Source organism: Asterias amurensis, chromosome 10 (genome assembly GCF_032118995.1).
Source record: "Asterias amurensis chromosome 10, ASM3211899v1".
Lineage (NCBI taxonomy): Eukaryota > Metazoa > Echinodermata > Asteroidea > Forcipulatida > Asteriidae > Asterias > Asterias amurensis.
Window position 1 is genome coordinate 14,410,948 of NC_092657.1, and position 26,653 is coordinate 14,437,600.

General features: G+C 38.3%; 2 protein-coding genes across 2 annotated transcripts; both read left to right on the forward strand.

The window, feature by feature from the left end:
• Positions 1-913: 913 nt before the first annotated feature.
• On the forward strand, positions 914-26,653 carry LOC139942714 (coagulation factor VIII-like). Its single transcript, XM_071939512.1, has 10 exons — positions 914-980; positions 2,429-2,443; positions 11,279-11,434; positions 13,235-13,365; positions 16,629-16,890; positions 22,214-22,548; positions 22,912-23,050; positions 25,170-25,369; positions 25,628-25,766; positions 26,316-26,653. Exons 1-10 carry the CDS (start codon positions 914-916, stop codon positions 26,597-26,599), a joined length of 1,728 nt encoding a protein of 575 aa, XP_071795613.1. The 3' UTR covers positions 26,600-26,653.
• On the forward strand, positions 17,297-21,312 carry LOC139943391 (neuropilin-1-like). The gene is made up of 6 exons (XM_071940203.1): positions 17,297-17,354; positions 18,350-18,663; positions 18,824-18,962; positions 19,973-20,074; positions 20,583-20,899; positions 21,163-21,312. The coding sequence occupies exons 1-6, from the start codon at positions 17,297-17,299 to the stop codon at positions 21,310-21,312; spliced, it is 1,080 nt and encodes a 359-aa protein (XP_071796304.1).

Sequence of the window (26,653 nt, forward strand, 5' to 3'; positions counted from 1 at the left end):
CACACAAATTACTAGTTTTGTTGGGCAATTATCGACCAATAATTGTTGAAGTTACTTTGCCCAACAAATGATTTGACCAATGTTGCAGGCTAGGCAGCGTAATTTATTCATGTGTGTCGTCAGAAGCGTAGATTTTTATTGGTCAAATGAGGGCGCTGTTTTGCATCTTTCGCCAGGATCGATCATAACATTCGTCACTAGTCAGTCATACTTTCGCCAACATTTTGTTGTTTTTGGATGCGCCCAATGTTGTGAGTACAAAATTAGTTCAATCAAGTTTAAGATTATAAGTTTAAGTGTACCCTGCATCAGGGATTGTTGATAATAAGCGGGTAATTAGTTTTTAAGTTTTGATTGTAAAACTGGTTGATTTTCCAAGCATTTCGTCAGTTAGATTCACGTGGGTTGCATGTACATGCATTGTGTACGTGGGTTATTGTGGCATACAGAACACGGTAGTGTGTGCGGATAAGGGTTATATGGTAAAAGTTGGGATAAAGTTTTGAGATTATCAGAGAAGTTTAACATCAACTGTGGTGTTCCTCAGGGATCCTGCTTAGGACCATTTTTATTTATTGTCTGTGCCTCTAAATTGTTTGACATCGTTGAGCATCATTTGCCTGATGTCCATTGCTATGCCGATGACACTCAGCTGTATCTATCTTTTAGACCCGACGACGATAAATCTTGTCAAGCTGCTGTGACTTTAATCGAAGATTGCATTAGGTACAACAGGCAATGGATGATACATGACCGCCTTTTAATTAATGATGCTAAAAGTGAATTTTTGATCATCGGATCAAAGCAGCAATTGAAGAAAATTAATATTTCCAATATAATGATAGGTGAAGCTACTCTTTTTCCTACAACATGTGTTCGTAACTTGGGGTCTTGGTTCGATTCTGAACTTACAATGAACACCCACATCAATAAATCTTGCTTTGCAGCCTTTTTTCATCTTCACAACATCAAACGCATTAGTAAGTTCCGTACACAAGACTCTCTTTTAAAACTCATTCATGCATTTGTGACCAGTCGTCTTGATTATTGTAATAGCCTTTTGTATGGTCTGCCAAAGTCACAGATAGCTAAACTACAAAGGGTTCAAAACACAGCTGCCTGAATTGTTTCGAACACTCATCGATTTGATCACATCACACCTGTACTTCGTCAATTACATTGGCTGCCTGTTTCGCACAGGATTCATTTTAAAATCCTGTTGTTGACATTTAAAGCTATTCATGGTCTTTCTCCAAAGTTTATACAGGATCTTGTTTCCATCCTTTTATAAACTTAGGTCAGGGAATAGTGGTATTTTCTTGGATTATTATTCTGGTAAAACGTTGACTACATTTGGTGATAGGGCTCTGGAATGCGCTACCGCTTCACATACGTACCGAACAGAAACGCATCTCTTTTAAATGTAATATACAAACCTTTTTAATACCGCTTTTTAGCTTTTTATGTCTTCTTATATGGTCACCTTGCCAGTTAGTTTAGAATTTTAGCATAGTTAGGGTTAGAGCATCTGTCTCCTGAAAAGGTCAAAACATTATCGATGCCAGCAGAGATAGGCCTATGTAATAAGTAATTAATTAGTTCTCTGTTGGCGGGACAGACGTATCCCCATACTTTTGTTTGGGCACTGGCCTGGTGACCAGTCTTTTTTCTTTGTCTTTTTCTTCCACTCTGTGCTTTTTAACAAGTGTTCTGCGCCTCTGATCATTTTGTATGTTAGGGGCGCAATATAAATTTTAATGTCACTTGAGTTGAGGCAAAAGGGGAATCACACACACTTGGCACACATTGTGTGGGTAAAATAGGGTTTTAATCAATTGTTGTAAATACACATGAAATTGGGATTAAAGCGTTATTGTAATTGCTGTAAACCAAATATTGATATTGTTAGCTGTTCTGACCTACCGTCGGAACAGGTGTTGTTTTCGTCGAGATTTTTATTATTTTTATTATTATTATCATTATTATTGTTCTTTGTTTCCGCCTAAAACCCCATAGCGTTTGTACAGCGTGTTTGTTCAGGCTCCGTCTCCTAAAGTATGATGATAAAATAGTTAAATCATTATATCAAATTGAAGCTTAGAACATAAGCTTTACTCTAACAAATTGTTTTTAAAATTCTTAATTAATTAAGCACGTGGTCTTCATTTGAATTTTTAATTTGTAAACTTGATGCAGTCACTTTCATATTATTGTGAAATATTCTCTTTGGTAATACAACACAGTATGTACCTCTATGAGGTGTTGACTACTTGAGAGGAGTCTATACTATTTTGTTTCCTACCCGCGTTCTGGACCAATTACTCTGGGCATGGGTTTTCGTTAAAACGAACGTGCGTAATTATATATCGACGTCGTCGTCATACAACCCTAAAGGCGTCTAATACTACATTTCAATCCTACTTAATAGTTATAGGCGTTAGCAGTTTATATTTAGTGACAATGGTCGCAAAATCATGAAACGATAATTATTTCGCCGGATCATAATCCCCTATGTTGACGCACACATGTAAAAAAACACCGTTTTTGCATCGTGCCCTTCTAGCCTAGTGGTCATCAGTCGCGACTACACATCTGAGAATTGCGAGTTCGAATCTCCGTCCGAATTTTTTTTTCCCCAAAACTAAACATATATTTATTTTTGTAATATTTAAGTTGGATTCTTATCTTTATATCGATAGTGTTGTCTTTTCTTTTTCTCAATTGTTAGCCATAACATGTGTGCATGCAGGACATGATGATGTTTAAAAACACAGAAAGCGAAAAATGGTGATCATAAGCGCAGAGTTTGGTGGTTAAGAGTTCTGTGAAATCAACTTGTACTAGATCAAACATCAAACCACTAACCAAAAAATGATAAAATTTGTAATTAATTAACCATGTGACCCATATTTGCATATTTAATTGGGAAATCTTTGTAGCACCATATCTCAAGAAGTACACGGCCGTTTAACAGACTGTTTGTAGTTATAGACTCCTTGGGGATTGAAAATTAGATTAATTTTGAAAAACCGTGACCTCAAGTTGACCTCTACTTCCGGGTCAACCGGAAGTGGGACCATATCTCAAGTACTGTACAACCGGTTTTCAAACTTTTTAAAGTTTAAGACCCCTAAGGCGTTAAAAACAAACTTTGAAAAACCGTGACCTCAAGTTGATCTCTACTTCTAGGTCAACCAGAAGTGGGACCATATCTCAAGAAGTACACAGCCGATTGTTAGACTGTTGGTAGTTATAGACTACTTGGGGGATTGGAGATAAATTGCAAAAAAAAAACGTGACCTGAACTTGACCTCTACTTCCGGGTCAAGTGGGACAATATCGATTTTCAATTTTTTTTTCAGTTAGAGACTCCTTTGGCATTGGAGATTAGCTTTAGGTTACCATTACCCCATGTCGACATCTACTTCCGGGTCAACCGGAAGTGGCACCATAACTCAAGATACTATTCAATATGTTCAAACTTGTTTTCAGATATAGACTCCTTGGTAATTTTAGCACATAATCCAAGCAAAATAACACGGAACAGCTTTGTGTTTGTTCACAAACACCTAATGTCTAGTTTTGGGTTCATTTGATTAATTGCAGATCGAACCACAAAACGTTGCTACAAGTAAGTGGTATCGTAATGAAGGGTTGGACATCAGTAAATGTTGTCATTGGTGAAAATGTTTGACTACACACCCCAGCCAACACACCCGCATTGGCCCAGACTTGGGCCAGGCCTGGCATCAGCTGGCAAAAGAGCCGGCCCAGGGATGGCATCCAGAGCTGGCCCAGGTCTGGCATCATGGAGCCATCATTTCGGCCTTCCTTTCCAACCGCAAGTAAAAGGTTGTGCTTGAGGGTCAGTCTTCTCCTACTCGCTCTATCATCTCAGGTGTTCCCCAGGGTTCGGACCTCTGTCCTTCTCTCTTTCTTGTGTACATAAACGATTTACGTGATGTAATATTGTCTCAGCTAGCCGTGTATGCTGATGATTCAACCCTCTACTGTGTTTCCTCCAACTTTTCTAGCACTTCTCGTGGTGGGGTGGGTGTCCTCACTCATTAAAGATTTAGAGAATGCACTGAAGTGGGGAAACAACTGGCTGGTAACCTTCAATTCTAAGAAAACCAAACTACTGTCCCTTTCACGCTCTAAAGATGGTACATTTCCCTCCATTTGTATGGGTTCATCTACTCTGCCCGAGGTTTCACACTTGCGCGTGCTTGGACTTGACATCTCCAGTAATACGGGTTGGGAGGTGTATATCTCGGGTATCGCCAAGAGTGCTTCCATGCGAGTAGGTTGTCTGTATCGAGCTCGGAAGTTCTTACCTCCTGAGGCTACTCTCTACCTTTACAAGACAACTATACGTCCCCTCATGGAGTACTGTTGCTATATTTGGGCTGGAGCTTCTGGCTACCTTTTATCTTTACTGGATCGAGTGCAGAAGCGCATTGTTAACCTGGTTGGAGAAGAGTTAGGATCTACACTACAACCCCTTTCTCACTGAAAGTCTGTAGCCAGCCTGTGCCTGTTTTACAGATATTTACATGGTAAATGTTCCACCAGTCTATCCAACCTTTTTCCTCTTGTCAGGGTGTTTGAGCGCGAGACCAGGCTTTCTGCTTGTTCTCATTCTTATACTGTGGCTGTGCCGAGATGTAGAGCAAAGAGCTACTCCAGTAGCTTTTTCCCTCGTACTGCATCTCTTTGAAACTCCTTGCCTGGTGCATGTTTCCCTTCATCCTATGATCTTCCATCTTTTAGGAGGAATGTCAATTCCTACCTTCATCTCCACTGAGTTTCTGCATGTCTATGTTTTCTTCCTTGTAGCCCTTAACCTAGAGTGGCTTTACGCCTTTTTTTGGCGACTTGAAAGGAAAAACAAAGTTTTAAAATCTCCACAGCAGTATGCACACTTTTAAAATGCAGAGAGATTGTACAAACAGACCAGCTGTGACGATAATAATAATGTGAAAAGAGATACACCAAAACTCCGGGGAAACAATATTAATTAAAGGATGGAAAATAAGTGCTAAAATAGACCTTAAGTGATAATAAAATCCAACTACAAGAACTCTATACAATCATAAACATGTCTTTCGAAATGAATGGGTTTTTGGATGTCCTAAGTTTATATCTTTGAGTAGAACAGCCCCGGGAATCATCGTGTAATCTTCCAAACCAGTTTCAAAAAGTCTACAAAGTACATGTTGACACCAAACAAACAGTTGCTTGTTTAATAAGAAATGAAACAATTTTAAATGTGTGAGAAGTATGTGAACAAAATTTTAAAAAGTACACTGCGATCGTGTATAGTGTAAGTTGGGTTTACTCTGGGGTTTCAATGGATACAAAACAATTCAGCTTCAATGTAAATGTGTGTCATAGCGTGATACTGTCAAGACTAATGGCTTTGGAATTAATCGGTTCGTTCATTTCATTCCAGGTACAACTACAATCACCATTAAAATTGCCCGTACCTGTTAATGAGAGGCAACTATTGTTTCCTAATGACCCATCATTTCTTGACCTGAATTAAATTGTTATCAAACGGCACCATTCATGAAAAGTACGATAACTCCACGTGAATTTGAAGCCTACGTATCTTAACAACAAAATTCTTACTACGATTCTTGTAATTTATTACAAGAGTCTCTAAAAGACTATGAATGATTTCGTACCACGATGAAGTAAACAATGTAAACCCCAGCTGTGCTCAAGGCAGTCGCATTAATCATTCAGAAACGCCGCCGCTGTAAACCCACCCGTATACACTGTGCTTACTGTCTGTATTCACACCGCACGACCCAGCCATATACACCGTCACATCGCTCAACGCGCAACGTACGACTACTGTGCACAAGTCATTCGCACTCGTACCACTAACCCGCATGCGGAGGCCGTGCATGCGGATAGTGTACGGGGCTTCGTGCGATGTGGTTACACACATTTTACGCACAGTGTATACGAGTTGGTTTTTACACAGCGGCGGACCTTTTTCCGGAGTGAGTAATTGTACTGCCTTAAGCAAGCTATGTTAACTCGAACATATGATGTCAAACTTCGAGGTTCGTGAATTACGCCACAGATTGACTGGTATCAATCATAAACATCACTATATGGATATGTACAGTAAGACATGATTGTTGTAAGCAAATTCCCAATGGTTCTGTATACCAGTACAAAGTCTAAGACAGGGAACCAGTCTAGGTATACGATAGACTGGTCCACTGGGTAGACTAGTGGTGATATACAATGGCGGGGTGAGGGGCCAGACATACTGTGCAACTGACGCTAATAAACCCAGTATATCGGACCATTAAACACTCTTCACATGCAAAATATGTTAGTAATTAAACACATCGGGCCAAAGCTTTAACTAGCTCAAGCACCGCGTGGTGGATCGGATCGAGTCAGACCAACAGCCAATCAGTCATTTTTGTTATCGCACATAACTATTTTATCCCCAAATTATAAAGTCAAGACTGCCTAGGCTGAATATCTGACGTCACACTTTGAGGCTCGAGAATAACGCCAGAAACTGACTTGAGCCAAGGTCAATAAATTGACGGTTATTAAGAGGTACAGATTAGGGTGGTAGGCCTACAAATTAAAATGTAACGAACACTGTTGCTTGAAAACAAAGTTAACCAATCTCCCTACGCGAGATATTTGAATCGATAATATTTGTCCAGTCTCCTGACGATGACTAGAGCAAGCTAGTCGAAACTATGAGACCAATTCAGAACTGACTCCGCGGCAGTACAGTTAATTACGATCCTATAAGCTAAAGTAGTAGTCCAGTCTAATTTCTATACCATCCGCCCTGGTAATAGTTAAAAAGCAGGACAGTTCTTTTCTTTTCAGAACTGAGAAGTCTCCCGAACCTCTGATTATCTACTCCACGGCAGTACAATAAAGCAAGACAGTTTCCTAAGAACAACTCTACCTGGCAAGTAGATACACACATGGTGTTACCGCAAACCAAATATACAAAATTGTTCCCAATACAAAAAATGTATATCCAAAAATTTAACTTACCAATGCTTAAAAAAAAAAAATTGTAAAAATAAAAAAAAAAAAAAAAAAATATCGACTTGACAACATGTCATCCTTTAAATGTGTTGACGTCAACTTGTTACCATTGCATATTTTTCACATGTACTCAAAATTGTGTAAAGAACATTTTGGAAATTGGTCAAAACACGAGGTTATAGCGCGTATCTGCCGGTCCAAGTGTACACTGTACGTGCATTTCCTTGTTCGTATGTACGGTGTACAGCTATATATAGGAATACATGCATAGCTTCTGTAAGGTCAATCAGTTGAGCGAGAGGATGTCTTCAGCCGACGCTTACTCGGGAAACTCTCTTGGCTGTCTTCCACACATCCCGGTCCAGCATCAGCGTCCTAAGCCCAATTGTCTCTTGTGTTGCATCCTTCTTCAGCTCATCTGCGATTGTTATTCTCTTCCTGCCCTTACTCCTGTTTCCATTGATGTGTTCCCACATAACTAGGGGCCCACAGCTAGCCTGGATGGCGGACACAGTGCCCATCCAACCTCATCCTTTAAGGGTCAAGGGTCATCCGTAGCAGTCTTGTAAAGACGCCGTGTGGTGCTCCTTCTTTATTTGCTGACAGAGTCTATGTCTCGGCTCCATATAGAAGTTCAGATTCAACTGTAGCAACGACATGCTTTTCTTGATATCGTCGTTGAGATCAGCCTTCCACACTCGTTTAATGCCATGAAGGGATCAGCTCCCCAACTCTCATTTCGCTCTCAGATTATCCTATAAGGACGCCAAAGTATTTAAACGACCTCTTAGAGGGAGCTTTTTTGGGGTCTTGAAGGATATGCCCACTGAGTTCTTCGCCTTCGCATTTGTCTTCTTCGAGTTGAGCTGTAGGCCAACTCGGCTACACTGGAGCTCAACAGTTTCAAGCAGTTTTGTTTTGCCTGATCCACTGATCCACTGTGTCTGAGAGACGACTGATATCGTTAGCATAGTCAAGGTCTGTATTCAAATCACTACAGGTGGCACTCTCCTACTCCGGCGATTGGCAAGCGTGAACCCAGCTCTTCCTGATCCTCCCTTCCACTGATATCACACCTCAAAGCACAATCCAACACGAGCATGAACAAGAGTGGTGCTAGTGTGTCCCCCTGCACATCTCCAGCCGTGATTTCAAAGAGGTCTGTGGTACCTTCTGGGGTGCCCATTTTAGCCAACGTATTGTTGTACATACACTGATTGCCATGACTACCTTCTATGGAACACAATATGCTCGAATGATATCGTTGAGCTTGCTTCTGTGTACAATATCAAAGGCTATCTTGAAGTCGATGAAGGTAATGTCCTAGACTCCTTTCAGCATTCGCCTCAGGGCAAGGATATGCCCAGTTGTGGTTTTCTTTGGACCAAAGCCATTCTGTAAGTTTCTCAGAAGTGGATTAAGGACGGGAAGTTTGCGATTCAGAACCATATGGTTGTTTGTCTGACAAGAGAGGACAGACTAATCTCCAAGTAGTTATCTGGTGTAGAGAGGTCACCCGAATTGGGTACTGGTATGATGTATGACCCACTCCTCAGGTAGCTCTCCCAACTCGTAGGCTTCGTTCTCGACACAACTTTTTCCCGTCTTGATACTTGACTTGGCATCATGGTACTCCTTTAAGGAGAAGGGACTATCAAGTCAGGTTGAAACCACCTGTATACAATTGCAAGAAATCGTTTGGTTTCCTTCGGCGCAACATGAGCAACTGCCATCGTGAAGTCCAGAACCACTGCTACACCACCTTCGTTCGGCGAATCGTAAGAAGTGTAAACGCAATATTTTGTTATCTTGAATGAGATTTTCATTCACTCGCGCATAAACTTTAAAATGTCTCCGTCTTCCAAACACCATCCCAGGCAAATTTTTATTGAGTCACCAACGATATTTTCAAGAGCAGAATAAATGGGGTCACCTTCATTTTGAAAGTACTCATTACACTTAGCACGTTGTTCAAAACATGTGATACACGTTGACATGTCGACATCCTGTTCAAAATTCAAACAAAACAAATATGCTGGCGAAACGGTCCAGCACCCTGAACCAGGGCAATACCAGAACCACTACCGCTTGAAGGAAGGAGCCGATTTCCTGGAAATGTATAGGGGCGCAAATATGTAGTTTGGGTTATGACGCCAATACCACACATTTAAACTCGTAGGAACATGGTAACAGACTCCCCTGATTGTTCCTACGATCAGCGTTGAGTTTGGACAGTTCGAACAGAAGAACCACATTTTATTGGAAAGGTATCGTTGTTGTTGATACGTTGGGATTTGTGGTACTCGGGTACGTGGAGATATCCGTCATTAAGGTCCAACATTGCAGCCCATGGGGATCATAGTTACAGTTGCCGATTTTACAATATGAAAAATTTCCGCATTATTAATTACTTAAAATGAGATACTGCATCACACAAACATCATGAACAAACGGATATCTCGGCTTTATCGTCCTGAAACCCTGCCAATTTGTTTTAGTATTCTAACCACGATTTACTTATTTGAAAAAAAGCTCTTACATTCACGATGGTGGGTGAATTGTGATAAATACTGCCCCGTGACTTTGTGTAGTGGATAGATCGTGTTCTTGAAAATCATTGCCAGTCTTTTAAAGAAACAGATAATGATGTAATTTATCCCATTGAAATTCTAAAGACGACTGCACAGTGGTTTAAAACCCTATGTGACCCCGACATCGACAAGTTTCTGTACAATAATCGGTCAAAATACCTTTATAATATCTGAAGCATGTCTCAATGTCATCTTTAGGTAGATAAAACGTGGTTGTCCATTAAAATAATCCACAATTTATCGATCCGTGTCGTGATTCACGAAATATTGTGACAATTTGTATGATGTGGTTTTGAAGTCAATAGAGGGCGCTATATTTTCTGTGTGTAATGTTAATGTACACAATGTTTTGGGTTAAAAACAGCATTCTGAAAACTTAGTTTTGGGGAGTGAAGGCGATCTTGCGGGATTTCAGCGCTATTTTATTTTCAAAGCTAAGTAGTCACTCTATCATTTTATGGAAACAAATACAAAAAATATGTTGGCCGTTGGTGGCCGATTGGGAAATTATCCAACGTTTTGATTTTTGTTTATTTTCCTTAATTTTGCGATGTATACAATTGCTTTTTTGAAAATTCTCATTTTCAGGAGTAAAAACTAATTTTCGCTAATTTACCGTGAGTTTCTAGCCACAACGAATGGTTAATTTACTAACCAATACATATTTTTAGCATTTCGTCCAGGCCCTTAATGGCTTATTTTAAAGATGTGTGGCGGTATTTTTTTTTTATAAGTAGCATTTTTTGACATTTTAGTCGAAGATTTCAAAGCATTTTTGCCGTATCATCAAAACTTCGGTCCGTATTTAATTGTATACAGTGCGAAAGGTCACTTATACAGTTAATTTAAAAACAATATTTGTTTTCTCAAAAAAATTGTATATGCCTACCCAGGTATTTTGTTTAACATAAGGGTTTGTGATTTTTGCTGAATATAAACATATGTCACAATATACAAACTACAATTCCTTAAAAACCAGGGTAATAAATTTCAAAAAAATAAAAATTCATCAACAAATTAGTTCTTCTTGTTCAAGTCACCAAAGATATGTAGTTATCTCAGAAAAAAAAAATTCGGACCTGATGTATGGGTCTTAAACCACTGTGGACTGTATGTGTTGATCAGCACTCTGCGCTGACGGAAGCAGTAAATTCCGCGCCTACGTCAATCAGAACGTTTGCGTGCGCACAAACTATGTACTACCACAGTAAACAGAGAGTGGTGATCGTTTGCGAATGCGGCGATTAGCAGAGTCATGAATTTTAGGCCAGGTGACATAGTCTACCCGCTCGGCGCTGATTTCGACACTGGACACCTGTGGCAAAATTGCTTAGCTCTGCTTACCGTTACTGACGATTCCCTGCATACAAAAACAGATTAATCCTCGCTTATGTCAGGCATATTTCACAGGTTAGGAGGGATGTTTTTGCTTGATGTTCCGCGCTTGCAAAGAATGATGATCAAAAGTACGTAACTCGAAGGTAAGCAGAACCGGGAAATTGGGCGGCCGAAAAATTGTGTGTTCATTTTGTTTGTGACGAGAACACTGTATTGAAGAGAATTCAATTATCAAAAATTGCAAGTAACTAATTTCAACTCAAAACAGACATTAAAGTTACTCAGAGATTGTTCATTTTCTTTAGTTATCCTTGAATTGACTGAGAGTAAGATGATAGTTCATCATTTCGGACCACCTCCTGATGGTTATACTCCTGGTCAACACTGGGTCACACAAGTCATGAAACAGGTACCAAAACGAAATCGATGCCAGTCTACTCAACAAGGTGAGCAGATACTACGTTAAAGTTTTCTGTTTTAATGTTGAACTTATAAACTAACTAATACTACTCTTCAAATGTGCTTTTATTTAAATATAGCAATAGGCCCTACACGTCTTAAAGAGCCAATAAAGGATTATTTTAATATTTAAACTATTACCTTTTTATGGCCAAAATATACATCGTAGATACCAGTTAAAAACCATTTTACTCTCAAAATTTGCATTGAGTAATAAATAACCCGAGTCAAAAATGGACCCTGGTTGAGTCTTGGTCACATCAGCAAAAGCCAACATGTGGTTTATTTTTGATCATTTGTTATACATGATGAGAAATAACATCACAAAGTTTCAGTTGTTGGTTTTTCAAAATGAAAATTTAATTTTACCTTTTTTCAAAAACCCCGCTGTTGAGTTTTCAGTGGGATATCCTGGGGTAAACTTGATTGTGTGTAAGGCAGTGGACACTATTGGTAACTGTCAAAGACCAGTCTACTTACTTGGTGTTTCTCAACATATGCATAAAATAACAAACCTGTGAAAATGTGAGCTCAATTGGTTGTCGAAGTTGCGAGATAATAATGAAAGAAAAAACACCCTTGTCACACGAAATTATGTGCTTTCAGATGCTTGATTTTGAGACTTGAGGTCTCGAAATCAAACACATGGAAAATTACTTCTTTCTCGAAAACTACGTTACTTCAGAGGGAGCCTTTTCTCACATATTGTTTATCAACTATTAACTATCAACCTCTGTCCAGTACTCGTTACCAATTAAGGTTTTATGCTAACAATTATTTCGAGTAATTATCAATAGTGTCCACTGCGTTTAATGATGTTAAAACAACTTTTCAGAATTAAAGGTTGTTGGATGGGCTACATTTAAATTGGGCAGGTATGGGCTTTATTTGTATGTTTATTCCATAAAGTCAATCAAGGGGAACCGGAACAACATGGGATAAAATAATTTAATAGGAATAATAATAATGTTAAAAATGTACTTCATGTCATGTTATTGTTAATGCGTGACCACATCACATAGCGCTCAGTGTTCCTGAGACGGATGTCCTTCCTGCAGCTCCCCAGCTTCAGCCGGCTCGTACCGGTATGGTACGGCACAGCGAACAACCAACGCTGGACCGGCACCTCCGGACACTTCAATATCCTCCAAGTCGTTTCCATCGGCCCTGAGTTCTTCTTCCGAGGAGCTTGGAGATCTATAGTCACTGGAGTACTCTACATCCTCGGACAGAACGCTGTTTTCTTCCCATTCAGTACTACTAGAGGTGTTCGACATCTTGATCAATCCGTCTATACATACATGTATTCGCGTTGTCTATTGTACATTTATTTGTTTACACATTGTCGTGTACGTGTGTGTGTGCAGGTTCCATAATTTAGCCGCCGATGACGTCACGTTTTACCCCGCCTTATTCAGAAATTTGGCTCGGAGCGTTTTATATTTTTTTCGTATGTTTCCCATGGACCCCAGCTATTAGAAAACTGTAATATCTAATTTGAGATCATCCTTTCTCGGCTGTTTAAGTGTTAACGTAAGTATACAAACTCACGTGATGTGCGCTGTCAGCGTATTGTATGGTGTACGGTAAACTCAAAAAGAAGATCGCCCCACAGGCAAACAACATGAGGGGGATCCACACCCTCGACTTTGCCATGCTAGAGATTGTTATTATAGATAGACTACCGAGCTACTCCATTGACTACAGTCGGTTCGGATCAATATAGCACAGGGTACCGAAACACATGTTACTCCTAAGAAAAGAAAACAAATAGTTTTCACTTTATCCGTCTAATCCAACAGATAAATTTACTGACTGTCATGCTTTGCTGGATGCTGGATACAAAGAAGATAATGTCTACACTATCCATCCCTTCCAGACTGATGAAGGAATTGAAGTGTTTTGTGATCTGACGAAGCATACCGGCTGGATTGTAAGTACGAGTTTAGTTTTATTACACAACAAGCATTTATTTAAAATTTGGTCCTCGAACAAACATTATGCCAACAACTATGTCTGAGTAAAACAGAACACTGCCACAAACGCTGTGTTTGCTCTGCAAATGCGACTTGCATGTATTGACTACATTTTACCTAAAACACAACAGTACTTTAACGATATAAGAGAACAAAAACGTGACTACGAGTGTACCGTGTGTCTCAAAAATAAAATAAAAAAAAATAAAAAAAAAATGAAATGGCTGCCGAATAAAAAAATATAACAAGGTTTAAAAGTATTGAAAGCTTATGGAATCACCTTTCATACTACAACAAAAAGTACGAACATACTTCATGCTTGGGTGGGATGGAAAATATGTTACGTATGAATTATCCTTCCCTTTGTGAGAGGTAAGTAAAGAATAAGTAGCCAACATCTGTGCCATTACTCTTTTCAACATAATCAGGTATCAATTTACATAACTCCCATATGGTAATGAGATGTTCAACTAATCTTAAATCCTTGAAATTTGGGTGTGTTTTTTTTCAGTCACAGATGAAAAAAATAACACTCGGCAAATTCACTCAGCTGATCGCGATTCGTAATGAAATTTTCATGTCACCCTCAATTTTGTAAATTCCAAGGGACATACCTCTCACAAAGGGAAGGCTAAATCCTGCGCAGCCTAAATTGTAATACCCTTTACAAACGGGAGCAGTGCTAACTCAAACATTAAACATTTTCTGACTTTTTGGTGCCATATGAAAATTGAGTCCAAAAGCTTTTCATACATATAAACCTTATCGCACGGAATTGTGTGTTTGTTTTATTAGGCAGCCATTTAAATAGTGTGAAGTCTTTTTTGAGACATCCGATATAACAAAGTCTATGACAACTTTATACTATCCTGTTGGAACTGTAATTGTCATGCATTAAGCATTAAGACTGGGTTGCTGTAAAAATCAAAGATATTTTTAAAATGTTGGAAGACTTCAAAAAGTGGATTTTGGCAAAACTCCATATATGAGTAGGTATGGGTACACAATACACAAAAATCGAAAAAAAAGTTATATCAGACATCGGTTGCCATGGTTACGGCCAAATTAAGATTTTCAGCAAATTTTCCAAGTTTTTACCTTTTTTAGGAAGCACTGGTACGTCTAAAGGGGAAAACGTTGAAGTTTTTCGTTCACACATGTTGCACAACCATGTTTTCTCTTTCAGAAAATGTTTTTAAAAAGTAAGTGTGCGATCAACTTTGGATCAAACCACTATTTCAAATAGGGGTGTTTTTGTCATATTTTCTTATAGCGAAAAATAGGGGTATCGAATTGGGCCATAAGTCAAAAAGTGGCACTTTGTTGATTATGACACTTTTATAGTTGGAAGATAAGGTACCTACATAAAAATGCAATAAAATGTTTTGGTATTTTAAGTGCGCGAACACAGTTTTGCAGGAAAGTTAGCACTTTGACAGGGCAAAAACGCAACAAATGGCAAAAAATTATACATTATTATTGGGTAAAAATATCATTTTTTTTTTCTTAACCTTATGGGTGGAAGGAACTTGAGGTGCATTCAAACAAACTAAACTTTTGAAATCACTATATAGCCCGTTGCCATGGTAACAGCTCAATTGTGTTTTGGCTATTTTTTGCCAATTTGGGGGTCTAAAAAACTGTATTTTAGCATACATTTGCAACTCCACCCAGCCAATGTGCATTATTTTTTTCATAAAACCTTTCACATCAATACATTGAGTCGTCCTATACTTAACTTGAGACAAAAACATTATTGTTTTAACTTTTACCCTAATGCTATTTTTAGAACATCATTAGCGCATGTCTTTAGAAATTTGCAAAATCAACATTTTTACCCTATTTTTGGCCCTCAAAATTACAATTTGCCAGGGGTCTCAGAATGTTTTCCTTTCGGTTGTATTTCGCGCCAAGATTGGTCCTTCCATTTTGAGAAAAACGTTTGAGAAAAACTTAGGCAATTGTGTCCTGTTGTAACAGTACTGCCAACAAAAAAATGCATTTTTAACTTGTTTTCTTTAGATTGAATAAATAACATTAATAAAATAATACTTTTAAGTCTTCCACAATCCGGCACCTTTCATGAGCACCCTGTAGCCTTGTGTACTACCCAACATTGATCAAAAATATTTTTAATAACCTAAGTTTTGGATTTTATATTCCTAAATATGCTACTTTCGGACTTCTGACAAACTTAGCAACCCCCTCTATTTCCCAAACTGAACTTTGTTCAAAACACCCCTTTTTGGAAATAATGGATTATTCCATTCACAATTGACTGTACCTGTGTCAGGTGCACTTTTGGAAAGACCATTTACCATATTCAGTTTAAAGGCAGGTAATATATTTGGTCTTTAAAAGTGAAGCTTTCAACTTTGGGTAATTTTCAGAAAAGAGCTAAATTAGGTGAAATATGGCAGATTTCTTATTTTTAACCGTTGTTATGGCAACCAAAGTGCAATGCAAAAACTGTGCTTTCTATTTACACTTTGGTTGAAGGAACTAACATGTGCAAAGAGTAAACAAAATCCATTAAAACAAAAATTAATATTTTGTTGTTATACAATTTGAAAGTAAACACATTTTTTTCGAAAAAAAAGGACGAAGGTTATTGCAGCACTGCTCCCCACCACAACAAATACCAAAACTTTTTTTTTTTACTCTTACAGACCAGTATCTTATCTTTCATGCCTGGAAACAAAACTTTCCTAAATACGCCACTTTGGGACTTCTGACAATTTTAGCAACCCCCTGTATTTCCCAAATTGACTTTTCCTCAAAACACCCATTTTTGAAATAATGGAATCTTCCATTCACAATTAACTGTACTTTTGTCAAACGCATTTTTGGAAAGATTAAGGATGCATATTTATTATATCCAGCTGAGAGGTAGGTCCACTATTTGGTTTTTAAACAGTGGAGCCCTCAACTTTTGGTAATCTTTACTCATGAAAAGAGCTTAATTATGTGAAATATGGTAATTTTCTACTTTTGACCGTTGCCATGGCAACGAAGGTGTAAATGCAAAACTTATGCTTTATTTTTACATTTTGGTTGATGGCCTTCACTTGTGCAAAGTTTACACGAAATCCATTTTTGAAAGTCTGCCACCACTTCTTTGATTTTTAGAGCAACCCAGTCTCAACGTTGACGGTTAATCTAAAATTAATGTAATTTTTTTTTCGCAATTACACGAGCTACGTTTGTTATAATCTTCCAGGTTATCCAGCGGCGTTATGATGGATCAGTAAATTTCAACCGCAGTTGGGCGGACTACAAGGACGGCTTTGGGTCAATGGATGGTGAGTTCTGGCTAGGTAATGAGATTGTACATCAGCTGACTGATGCTGGAGGGAACTGGACAATCCGTTTGGACCTCACCAATGAAGAACACATCACTGGTCAATTGCTGAAGAAACAGTTTCACGTCGGACCTGGTGAATACAAACTGTTTCTTGAGAACTCTGAGATTCAACCAAATGGTATGTACACATGACATTGTATTGACCAGCTCTCCCATGTTTATACTATTATTCAGATAAAATTGAATGGTCAATTAATATAATCATACAATATAATTCATAAAGAATGATAAATTGTGGACTAAAAATACAAACTTCTTCGTAATCAAGTTAAAACTATCTGCACAAATGTTATTAACGACTTCCTTAAAAATGACTTGAAAGGTTTTTTTGGTCGTTTGTTAATGCTAGACGGATGTCCCAACATGCTGCCTGTTTTCAGGATGAGACGCATTTTAGTACACCGTATTTTCATGTCAAGGATCCAGCCTCTAAACTCCCATGTATCCCTGCAAAACGCAATCGCCACCCTGGTGTCTGCCCGCTTCAAACTATACAAATCAGGCAAGGTTAGGTGTTGTAGGCGATGCGTAAGCTTAACACATACAAACCTCCTGGTCCAGATGGAACTTCACATAGCATACGTAAGCTTGCTGACTTGTATTTGGTTGACAGACTTACCAAACCACTTTTAACTTCAGCATCAAATTTGGCAGAGTACCTGGAGATTGGAGGCTGGCAAATGTCATTCATTTTTCCAAAAAAATGTAATGAATCTTACATTTCTTATTACCGTCCAATTGTTCAGTGCCATGTAATGTGATTGATTGTATTATTTCTAGTAATTTTATTGTGCGTTTTAAAAGTTGCAATGATATTTCTGAATCCCAACGATTTTTTTTTCCATGAACATTTTTGTTTCAAACAAGCTGTTACATTGTTCATAAGTTTTGCCTATGGACTTCCCACATGAGGTGTATAAATATTGGTTTTCTCGGTCAAATTCGGCAAATGAGCAGCCGATTTAATTTCCATGCGTTCAAATTAATGCTGTTTTGCCTCTCCAGTTGTTACTGCGTTTCAAATTCAGAATTCGGCCATTCAATTTCGTTTTGAGTCGAGTCAAATTCATTTGGCACTCTGTTCAATTTAGCGTATCGTCATTCTTTTTCGAGACACACACGCCTTAAGAAGCGACTGCGGATTTGAATGCTGCTATGATGAATTGTTAAATTAAATGTTTATTTTGTTAAATCGAGTGACGTAACATTATATTTGACTAATCATAACACGAAATCGAATTACTCTTTTCAGTAGCATTCGATTTTATTTCGCGCAAAATAGAATAGCTTGATGGTTAAATTGGCTGTTCTTTTTTCCGAAATTGGCAGAGAAAACCTATACTGTACGTGCTGTCCTTCACACAAAACCACCCACTACTTAATATTTTTAACCGTTGGTTGTTGTTATTCTTTCGTTTCATTTTTAGTTATTTTCTTTTATGTCTTTACCTTGCTTGTATGCCCTCGTATGTCCATTGTTATGCATATTTGACTCCTAAACGTTGATGTCCAACCTTTTATTTCGTTATCAGTTAATTGAGCAATTACACGCTTAATTTGTTATATTTTGGTTCCAGTTGAATATTGTAGACATAAACTTGGGATGGAAGACGGGAGTATCCCCGATGATAGGATCACAGCATCTAGTCAATACACTTCATCGTATCCGCCAAGTAATGCAAGACTGAACCTGCACCGTTGTTGGATTCCAGCTAGTGGGCAGTTCGCTGATTCATGGCTTCAAGTAGATATGGGTGCAAAGCCTGTCTATATTGAGGGTGTCATCACACAGGGCAGTCCGAAATTCGATTTGTATGTGACAAATTACCAGGTACAATACAGCGTTGACCACAATACATGGATGTATGTGAATGGGACCTCTACTCAAGAGGTAAGAGTACTCAGCAAATAAACCCCCTAACCCAACATGTATAACTTCAAAACATAATAAACACTTCGATAATACAGTACCGCCACTATTCAGAGTTTAAGTCTAAAATATTGACCATTTGTATTTCTTACTTTTCCACTTTTGGTTTATTATTTTACAGACATTCAGCGGCAACACTGATGGAAACACCCCAGTCACCAATATATTCCAGCAGGCCATTCAAGCACGGTACATCCGAATCAGACCAACAGCCTGGACAATAAGTCCAGCCCTACAAATTGAACTTCTTGGCTGCAAAGGTATTGTTTCAATCAATCACAACGTTTTCAAATGTAACTTTTATTTTACTATTATTATGCATATTTGACTCCTAAACGTTGATGTCCAACCTTTTATTTCGTTATCAGTTAATTGAGCAATTACACGCTTAATTTGTTATATTTTGGTTACAGTTGAATATTGTAACACCGATGTGTGTTAGCACTGTATACTCTGAAGGCGAGAGCCTTCATCGTATGGCCTATTGGGAACGAGTCAATACTCGTTTATTCGCATTCATAAAATGCCATATTGGTAAAAAGACGTTCTTAAGCTCCATGACCCATAGGAATGAGGTTGTGGAATAACTCGCCCAGCGCTAACCGAAAACAACTGGTTATAAACAGCCCCATCTGGTTGTTGTCAACCGTTTAAACACCCCCGCGTTTAAACGCTCTGCACCAACAGGAATAGCGAAATAGTCTTTATGATTTCAAGATAAATATCCATATCTGCGCCTACACGACAAATTAAATAGATCGCTGTACAATTATTGTGAATCGTTTGACTACAAAAAAAGTCATGTGATTCATTAAATCCTCAAACGTACCATTTGGATATTTTTAGGAAAATCCTTTTACAAGGATTGAGCGAGAACACTTCCAACACTGTAAGTTTAACAATTACTAAAACGATTTCAGTGCGTGTTAATTTATTTAAGTAAAACAAAAGATGGAATTCTCAAAATCAACAATAATTATTGTCTGGATCAGTTTGTTTCGTATGCTGCAAAGCGAAACTTTATTAACGACACGTTATCAACTGTGATTGCAGATAACGACCTGCGATTTTAATAATCAATGTATAGAGTTAGTCGTCTAGGTGATACGTACATCACAATGGTACCTCATACTGGTCTGATACTTGGCCGGGAGTTAACCGAGGCTGTATTCCGCAACTACATCCGTATTCGGTATGCTGTCAATACAATTTTCTTGTCAGTTATTAAAGCTGAACTACACAATGTGTTTTGACGCTTTATGATTGCTAGATAAGACGCAGGTTATTCTAAAGCAGACAAACAATGAGCATGTCTTAAAGGAAGACTTTTCGGGCAGCTATGTCGGCATCAAAGTTTTGAAGTGCGAAGGAGGTACACGAAGGTTAGCACATATTAGCACATTTCCACTGTTGTTGTGCTGGATTATTATAATGAGGCATGCTTTACGAGATATTCATCGGGAAACAGGAATTGTTGCAGTCGTTATCCAGATATGAGTGTCCATGATTTGGGCTATGCTGATGATCTAGTACTCCTGTCAACAACCTTGCCACTGCAGAACCATTACTGCATAGTATTGAGGAGGCTTCAAGTTGTGTTGGTCTACAACTGAACACAGGAAAACATGGAAATGAAGGAAGAAAAACAATCGTAAAGTCAGATTATATTTGCACGCTACCTCACTCCCCTTCAAAGTTATTGTAAACAATTAGACTACACCTTGCCATAATGCCATGTGAGAATATACTTTATATATACAACATAAAACGCGTTTCTAAAGTAAAACCAATTCATCAAATTTAACTTTTAAAGTCACAATAAAATTAATGTTCTCACTAAAGGTAGGCTTGATGGAAACACTATAACATTTTTTTCTCAGTTAATAAAGTTTGTCACCAGAAGCTAGGAATGGAAGACGGTACCATCCCTGATGGAAGCATAACGACATCGTCTACTGATGACAGTGACTGCAGCGTGAACACGTACGGACGGCTAGATGTAGACGGTGGCTGGTGTCCCAAATTGAATGACAAAGACAATGCATGGTTCCAAGTGGACCTTAAGCACCCGGCATTGATTCAAGGTGTTGTTACACAGGGTAACCACTGGTACTGGGTTACAGAGTTCATCGTATCTTACAGTTACAATAAGCAAGACATGCGCTTCGTAGGAGGGACAGTAAAAGACAATGCACAGGTATGACGTCATACCCAAATGACCTATTTTTTTATTTGCATACTAATATTATATACAACATTAAAAGTAAATGCCTAGGCCATAGTGTTTATTAACAAAATGTTATCAAAGGTATTCGTGGCAGCATCTTTAACCACACATAAACTGCAATAACAAACAGCCACGGGTTTGTGTAATCAACCAACCTTCATACAAACGACTTGAATGTATTTTGTTTTGAGATTTATTGTTGTCATTGAGCTTCGTTTATTTTTCCTTTCCAGCGATTCACTGGAAATACCGACAGAAATACAAAAGTAACCAACATGTTCAATGAGGAAATCAGAGGACGTTACATCCGCATCACACCGACTCGGTATGGAGGCGATCGTCCTGGGTTGCGTATTGAACTCCTTGGATGTAATGGTAAATGAACAACAACCATTATTCTACTTAATTGACAACAACACTACCATAACTTCTTGATCGTTAATTTGATTTGTTATAATTTGTTTTGTTATTTTTAATTGGCTTCTTCTCATTGTGGACACTGTCGGTAATTGTCAAAGACCAGTATTCTTACTTGGTACATCTCAACATAATAATGCACACAATAATGCACAACATAATAATGCAACGAAAATAAACCCTTGTCATACGAAGGAGTGTGCTATTGGTAAATGACAGAGACTAGCCTTCACCGTTAGTGTATCTCAACATAGGCATACAATTATAAACCTGTGAATTTTTGAGCTCAATAGGTCATCGAAATTTTGAGATAAAAATGAAAGATAAAACACCCTTGTCACATGAAGTTGTGTGCGTTTAGATGGTTGATTTCGAGACCTCAAGTTCTAAAGCTGAGGTCTCGAAATCAAATTCGTGGAAAATTCATTCTTTCTCAAAAACTATGGCTATGGTTTCTCACAATGTTTTTTGTATCATCAACTTTTCCCCATTACTCATCACCAAGAAAAGTTTTATGCTACTAATTATTTTGATTAGTTACCAATAGTGCCCACCGCATTGAATATTATAGACAACCGCTGTAAATACTTTTGCGTTTAAAATGTTAATTTTATTTCGATTTAGAACAATAAAGAACCACATAGTGCAAGGTGGTAAATACACAATCTCGTTTCAGTAACTTAAAGGTACATTGATATGTCAATAGTGGCATATTTACTTGCTTGTTCTGTTCCGAAAAAGATTCGGGTATGTTTCAATCCAGTAAGTGAAGACCATTATAAAATCGAAATCTGCATAATAACAAAAATGCACTTCGTTTAACTCACTATTATGTTATTATATTTACTTTATTATATTCTGACACAGAGCGCTGGTATTGTTTGCATCGTCTCGGAATGGGAGATGGCAGCATTCCAGACTACACAATAACAGCATCAAGTACACAACAGAAGGAATATGGCAACTGTCAACCCATCAATGCCCGACTCACTCAATCAGCAAACGGTAGTACTATTGGCTGGTACCCTGATCCTAATGACATCAACCCATGGTTACAAATTGATCTAGGATTGAATGTCATAGTAGAGGGAATGCTGATGCTGCAGGGATCTACTCAGGGAACCAGTGTATTTATGAACTATGAGTACCAGCTGGAGTACAGTGATGACCATAGCACGTGGCATACAATGGATTCAGCACAGGTAAAAACTGTAATCTGTAATCTAGTGATGCGTCTTAAAATCAAAACTGATCATATACTGGTTTGACTATGAATAAAGTAATGATTTCGCAAATACATTTAGTCACACACTAAGAACTAACGGAATTGCTTTTTCTTGTTCAACTTACTGGTTGTCAAACCACAATGTCGCTGGCTTATAAGGCTGTATTTCAGCTAATCATTTTGTGAATGTTTTTTTTTTAAACGGACTTATTGTCTTGAATTCAAATCATCTGTTGTGATATGCCAATCGGTTTTCAGTTGGAGTAAAGTCGATCAGTCTACTGTGGCAAAGTTAATATACACGTTTAACTTACATGATTGTTCTGTTGTTTCTCAAAAGATTCTCAGAAGAAACACCGCATCAGACTTGGCAGATACCAGCATGTTCCATCCACCAATCACAGCTCGTTATATCCGCGTCATACTAAACCAGACTGATGGCTCTCTATGGATACGTGTTGAACTCTTGGGATGTAAAGGTTAGTTCTATCGAGATGTCCCATGCTCATTGTCTTAAAACAAAGTTATTTTCGTCTGATGTACCAGAACCTAAACGAAAGGACGTACGGAAACCTAAATAGGACGTATGGTAAAAACTCGGGCGTGTAACCAGAATTTTGATTGGTCACTCGATACTCTTGCACCAGCAGCACTGCCTGTCCCCTCATTACTGGAACGTATGCAAATCTTTATTGTCCGAGAGGCGGTCTGAAGGGCGCACCACGACCAGGCCCAGATTAACCTGTAGCCCTATTGTCCAATTGTGGCACACAAAGGATGGGCATACCTCCTGACAGAAGAGATAGTCGTGTGCAGTGGGACAGCTTAGAGCCCCGGCACGTGTAACCACATGATGTTGGTTCAACCCGCCAAATTGAATTGAGTGAAGTGTAGAATCTCATGTAACTTTTTCGCACTATAGTTATTCCCGGGATATTCCCGGGGAAATTGGTCGATCTTTTTGAACTACTAAGAAAAGCCCTTTTCACACCATAAGTATTTTCTCGGGTTTGATCGTAAGTGTGAAACGGCCGTGCATATTCCTTTTGAAATAGTACTCCCGGAAGTTACCTATATAAAATGGGATGGTGAGAACGATTGCTGTGGTGACGGTGGGGTTAAAAACTCCAGGGGTTTTCCCGGGAGTTTGGTAAAAAATTAGTGCCGCCGATCGTCTGCAATACTAAGGGGGGGGGGGGGGTCAATTTTAAGCCATTTTGGTCAATTTCGCGCTATTTTATTTATTTATTTATTTATTTATTGTTGGTGAGCTTGTTAAAGACACTGTACACGTTTAGTAAATAACCAAAATATAAATCAGCATACAAATTTACTTGGTAACGAGCAACGGAGAGTTATTGATAGTATAAAACATTGCGAGAAACGAATCCCTCTGAAGTAACACGGTTTTTGAGAAAGAGGTAAATTCTTACTAAAATTTTCAAAGACTTCTGACCAGAAGCCTTGTATTACTATCTGAAAGCACATTATTTAACAACAAGGGTGTTTTTTATTTCAGCTTTTTCTTGCCATCAATGACCAATTGAGTCCAAATTTTCACACAGGCTTGTTATTTGTTTGCATATGTTTGGATATATACGAAGTGAGAATACTGGTCTTTGACCAGACCAAACGTGTTCAATACCTTCAACTATTTAGGGTAGAATTCTGTAGAACCCCCACCCCCCATCTCTTATGCTTTGTGTGAATTTTTTAGTTTTGTGTTAATTTATTGATTACATTAATTTCTTCATGTGTGTCCCTCGAGTAAATGTACACCCGACATATACACCCAACCCCCATACACTCAAGTATCTAAGGAGCTGAATGCACATTCCGATTGAATTCTATTATCCACAGTGCACTGTTCATTGCTCACTATTCAGAACTTGGCGTACGCCAAATGGAATAATTAGGTACCCATGTGACACGTACGGGCTTATCAGATGCGGCCTACTGCACACTCATGGACGAATTTTTTAGGTTTCCGTACGTCCTTTCGTTTAGGTTCTGGTACATCCCTAGTTAAACGAAACAATTTCATATAACCAAAGAACCAACTCAAACACAACGAAATACTAAACTATAAAAATTGGTACATTGACAAAGTTTAACTGAAAATTTTCAAGTGATTTGATTTGATTGATTGAGTTTTACTTAGCTTTTTGAAGCATCTCGAAACTCTAAGAGTTTTCTGGAATAATAAAGGTAAAATTTACGTGTGGTAATTGTTCTTTGAAGTAATGGCAAAATCAACTGACTTGATTGGTAAACATAGCAATTTCCCCCACAAACTTTGATTTGAGAATTGGTTCTTACGATGACGTCTCCTCTTCTTTCTGAGAAGTTTTTGGCTCTAATCGCTCTGGATGATCAGCGATTTCTCAGAAGCGTGCTGAATTTTTCAATTAGAATAATCACTGATTGTGTTGTTTGTTTATGAGGTAATTAATTCTAAACTCATCTGATAAAGAAACACAAACATTGTTTTGTTAACTCACGAAACGGCCCAGATGGAACCGTACTGCTACAAAACAGGAGCACACCGCATTAAATTCAACGCTTCAATCAATCGAAATTTTTGTTTTTTGTTTACAGTACGCTGGGTATGTAGACAACGCCTTCTTGATGAAGCCCAGATCATTCCCGACGAATCACCACTGCTTCAGATTGACCTGCTGTTAGTAACTCTAGTTGAGGGAGTCATAGCACGAGGGGAAAAGGAAACGTCATTTCAAGTGGAATACAGTCTCGACAACGTTACCTGGGACAACGTAAGCCACCAGGGAGAACCTAAGGTAAATGGTTTCGTCAACGCTTTAAACAAATTGTTTGTTTAAATTGGTTATTTTTGTTCTGGGTGACTTGTTTCTCAACTAGTTTTAAACAGAGACAAACGGTTATCCCAGAAACTGATACGTAAAAGCAACCATGCATTATTGTGACATTTCATGTTTTATTAATTTGTATATTAAACCTATTTATTGTCTTTAATAAGGCAAATGTTTCAATAAGCCAAAGTTGGCCATAATCATGTTCTGTCTCTTGTGCTACAGACATTCCATGGCAACACTGAGCAATCCGCACTGGTAACCAACATGTTTAAGCAGCCGATCCGAGCACGCTTCATCCGTATCACACAAATGGAAAACGTCGGATATCCAGCTGTAAGCATTGAACTCATTGGATGCAGAAGTAAGTTCCTCGATGTTTGTTAATACTGAATGTCAAGTCCAACCGCTGATGTTGTTTACTTGTTGGTTACTATTTAATCGTTATTTATAAATGAAAACAAACAATCTAAAACGTATGTGTAAAAAAAAACCTACACAAACAGTGGATAATTACTGGTAACATAAATTCACGTTTTGTCATTCACTTATATTCTATAACAGGCGTGCAGTTATTTATAAAATAAAAGCTTACCTGACACTCAAACGTTTTTAAATAAAATGGCATCAAATATAACAAAGGAAATACAAGAGTGGTGACGAGTTCTTAAACGGCCGTTTAAAACCGGCAGGGTCGTGACCGTTCGTTTAATTTCTTTGAGGCAGTTTTCTAAATAGCATTTGGCTAACCTGCACAAATACTATCCGAAAACAACCTGTTATAAACAGCTCTAGATGTGTCTTTATCAACTGTTTAAACACCTCAAGTGAAATGCTCTCCACCAACAGTAATAGCCAAACTGTCTGAGGCATTTATGAATGTTGATTATTTGTACTTTCCTATGTTTTCCAGATGATATTCTTGAGACTGCCAACAATCAAGCCTTCAGCATTCACCATCGCACAGATATTAAGCAAAACGGAACAAACTGCCCAGGTCTGAATAGTGAAGGAGGATGGTGGTTTAATAGATGCACTGGTATACCTGGTGTAGATAATAACCTTAATGCTGAATATATCCAACCTGGTGATACTATGGGTCCATACAAACGAGTCATTAGAGCTAGTGAATGGAATGGTTCTCGTATTGCAAAGACTGAAATCAAAATACGCCGTCAATCTCCACCTCGTGGCTAAAAAGGTTTCAGAATGAAATTTGCAATGTCCCTTGACAGTCGAATGTTTAGCAAA